The sequence below is a fragment of the Aplysia californica genome, unplaced genomic scaffold (assembly GCF_000002075.1).
Source record: "Aplysia californica isolate F4 #8 unplaced genomic scaffold, AplCal3.0 scaffold00368, whole genome shotgun sequence".
NCBI lineage: Eukaryota > Metazoa > Mollusca > Gastropoda > Aplysiida > Aplysiidae > Aplysia > Aplysia californica.
In genome coordinates this window covers 380,413-384,044 of record NW_004797638.1, presented here as the reverse complement: position 1 = coordinate 384,044, position 3,632 = coordinate 380,413, and the positions used below count along the sequence as shown (strand labels likewise).

The following is a 3,632-nucleotide window of genomic DNA, read 5'->3' as shown; positions in this document are numbered from 1 at the left end:
CAGACAGACAGACAGACAGACAGACAGACAGACAGACATTAATGTATTCCTTTGTCGACAGGAAAACACCTCAGCTTTAGTAGGGGGTGTTTATGAATAAAACCAAATAACACAACTTATCCCCACTTCACCTTTTGATGAATCTTTTTTTTTATTTCTTCTTTTTTAAAATTTTTGGTAAGTGTGTCACGGCGCCTGCAATTGCATAAGCATAAGGTTATATGAGCACGCGGGACACACTAAACATTTTCAGTTGGTAGGAAATCTTGAACATTTGTCCGGATGGCGACCGAAGCCTACTCTTATCGATTTTTGACTACCAAAGGATCTTTAACATTTGCAACTTACACACGGGGCCTACGAGGTTTTTCACCCTTGTCCGAGAAGGCTAGGTGTAGATCTTTCCTACCAACATTTCTGGGGTGTGGCTGAAAGAGCAGTAGGAAGGAGCCAAGGAGTAGCAGTAGAAGGGCTGCAGAAAGAATCAGGATCCCAGAGAAGGGGGCAAAGGAGGTGAGAGGGTGGGGGTAGAAAGTGGAGACGAAAGCAGACGACAGAATTTTGTAAGAGAGCAGGAAAGGGTGTGAAAGAGAAAATATTAAAGAAGAAAATTTTCTGTCGCTATCCGGAATCGAACCCGGGACCTACTGAATGAGAGGTGAACACCTTAACCTCAAGGCCACGAGTCCCCCCTGTAATAGGTCTGACCAGTGATGCGGAAGAATTTGCGAAGACTTGCGAGATCGGTTATTGGAATTCCGTTGGAAAGATATTTCAAACCCATGTGATGAGTGGAATGGTGGGGTAAGAACGAGAAATATTATTAGATGTGTGACTTTTGCTCTATCGATTTTGTTTTTGTTCCATTTGTTAGTGTCTCTTGTTTATCAGTTTTGCAATATGAGTTTCTCCTTCACTAAGTTTCTTCTGAACCAAAGAGTAAATCAGGGCACGCCGATGAGGGTAAGAATGCCCCCATGTCTGACATGTGTGACGTCACTGCTTCCAGTTCTTGACATGTACATATCCTCTGTGTTCTGAACAGCACTGGCGACGTGGCCGTAAATCTTGTGAGTCCGGTGCTCAGTCTCAGAGCTTACGACGGCCACCACAAGCTAAACATTATCCACACGTTTACTTTGAGAACTACACAAGTCAAGGTGAGCCATCTGCATTTCTACGGCACCTACTCTTATGATGTGATAGAGAGTCTGTATGAGTGTGCACACGCGCGTGCGCATACGTGTGTGTGTGTATGTGTGTGTTCAGTGTATGTGTGTATGTATGTTTAATTGTGTGTGTTTGTGCGTATGCGCGCGAGTGTCTGTGCGTGTGTGTGTGTGTGTGTGTGTGTGTGTGTGTGTGTGTGTGTGTGTGTGTGCGTTTACGTAGTGAAACACTAAACCAACCAAACCAATGTGCCAGGATCTGGACAACAAAAATGTGTTTTATATCATACACTTCCTTCTTTCAGTCTCCAGCATTTGAACAAAACTCTACTTTGTAAAAATAAATAATTTTTTGTTCACGTAGCAATGATTCTTTCCATTGTTCAGTGAACAGCGTATGCGTAACAAAAATCGTTTTCTGAATTCAACACTCTATAGAACTTTCAAAACATCACGAAATTCCATTCATATACCAGCTAACGTTATTTTCATTAGCAACACAAGCCTTTTGATATTACAATAAGCACCATCCTTTCCTTTCTGGCCAGGACAAAGATCTTCACAGCGCGCTGTGTGGTTTCCAGACCACTAGTGGGAGGTGAGCTATCAATCAATCTATCTATCTATTTATCTATCTATCTATCTATCTATCTATCTATCTATCTATTTATCTATCTATCTATCTATCTGTTTGTCTGTCTGTTGTGTGTAGACTTGAAGTGACCATATACTTTTAAGATGATTACGTTATCTGCCCATTCAGCTCATTCAATGTATCCTTTGAGAGTTCTTTTTAAAGTGAACAATTAATGTGACTACGAAGTCATGTTGCGCATAGCTCTCGCACCCATTCACAGTGGTCAGTGAAAGCAAAGTTGAATTATTTTATGTAGAGTCTTTCAAAGGCTTCCTAAGAAGATCTTATTATACTAACAACACTATGGAGAGTGACACGATGCAGGCCACGTTCTCGTCCAAAGAACACATTTAGATTGCATTATGCATAAACTAAAGCCTTTCAAACGCCGGCGCTTGAATTGAACCGTAGCGATTCTTTGAGACATGACAGAGAGAGGATATTGGCATCAATTGTTTCAATACTGATCTCCCACAGAAACGTAACATGGGATACATTTGGCTGCACCTTGGTCCAGTCAACTAAGAACAAAGAGATCACGGAGAGCCTGAACAGCACGAGTTGTAACAAAACTGTTGACTGTTGTCTGGCACATTCTACGTGGAAGGAACCTCGTCACACACGGGAAAATGCCGTTACCTGTCGTTGTAACCATACGACCAACTTCGCTCTTCTCATGCGGGTTGTTGATTTCGAGGTAGGGACTCACTCACAGAATTGGGAAAATAGTGGAAGATACCACACACTTCTACCCGTGGCAACAAGCCTTTTGAAAATCGGGGTACTGTTGCCAGATTATTGATACATGGTCGAAGTAACGATCTATGAAAACTGACATCAAAGCACAAAAATGGCACTGTGGGAATTCAGGATTTGTGGCACTTAAAATGGGCTCTCTCATTATTAACAGCCTTATGATTGTTACAGATAGCGGTATTAAATTTGTGAAAGCTCACTATATATAAAATGGAAATCTTCACAGTCTGTGATTTTCTTTTCATATTTTGCCGAACAAAGGTACCAAAAGGGTTTTTCAATCGTGAAAACTATTCACCTCCTCTATCTACCCAACGTACTCGTTGCCATGAAACATCCACTTCTGTTTTCTACCTCTGAGGACAGATTGGGGGGGGGGGGGGTGCTGACATAAGCAGAAGATGCTGATGCCTTACAAAGGCAAACTGTTCTGGTCTTCCATCCATACACATGTAATTTCATTTCGACTTTCCCAGGTCATCGTCTTCAGCGATATAGAAGAAAGAGGTGGGTGGTATCTGAAAATCCTAAGGACAAAACAGCTTAAAGTGATGTCATAAGGTTTTCCACCAATGTGGAATATCCGCAGCAAAACCAACCTTTATCACTCGAACCCAACTATCCCCCGCCCCATTTTTCCTGCGGAAAAGCAAGAAGGAGAAAAAAAATGGAATGTAAAAACAACCTCTAAAATAGCCACCTAATATTTAATGCTGTGGGCACTTTCACTGATGGGTAAGGATAAAGAAGATTATCATTCACCTGAGAATGCCATTGGGTGAGCAAGGGATTGAATGACTGTTCTGTACTAAAACTGGATATTTCCAACCAGGTGAGCGCGGCGCATGAGCTTGCTCTGAGCGTTGTAACGTACGTAGGCTGTAGCGTCACCTTGATCACACAGCTCATGGCTGTGACAGTTTTCACCTGTATCAGGTAGGCACACACAGGACCAGGTATGGGTTGTTGCTTGGTTGTTGTTGTTTTTTTTTGTTTTTTGTTGCTGTTGGGTTTTGTTGTTTGTTTGTTGTTGTTGGGTTGTTGGGGGTTTTTTTTTTGGGGGGGGGGTT

At 42.1% G+C, this 3,632-nt stretch overlaps 1 protein-coding gene across 1 annotated transcript in view; it reads left to right on the top strand.

The window, feature by feature from the left end:
• The window catches only part of LOC106012419 (adhesion G-protein coupled receptor D1-like), a 17,532-nt gene that overhangs the window by 2,371 nt on the left and 11,529 nt on the right, over nucleotides 1–3,632 (top strand). The window contains exons 2-5 of the mRNA XM_035971056.1: nucleotides 1,046–1,160; nucleotides 1,718–1,767; nucleotides 2,284–2,503; nucleotides 3,395–3,498. Of these exons, the coding sequence (XP_035826949.1) occupies nucleotides 1,046–1,160; nucleotides 1,718–1,767; nucleotides 2,284–2,503; nucleotides 3,395–3,498 (489 nt within the window). The remainder of the gene's footprint in view (nucleotides 1–1,045; nucleotides 1,161–1,717; nucleotides 1,768–2,283; nucleotides 2,504–3,394; nucleotides 3,499–3,632) is intronic.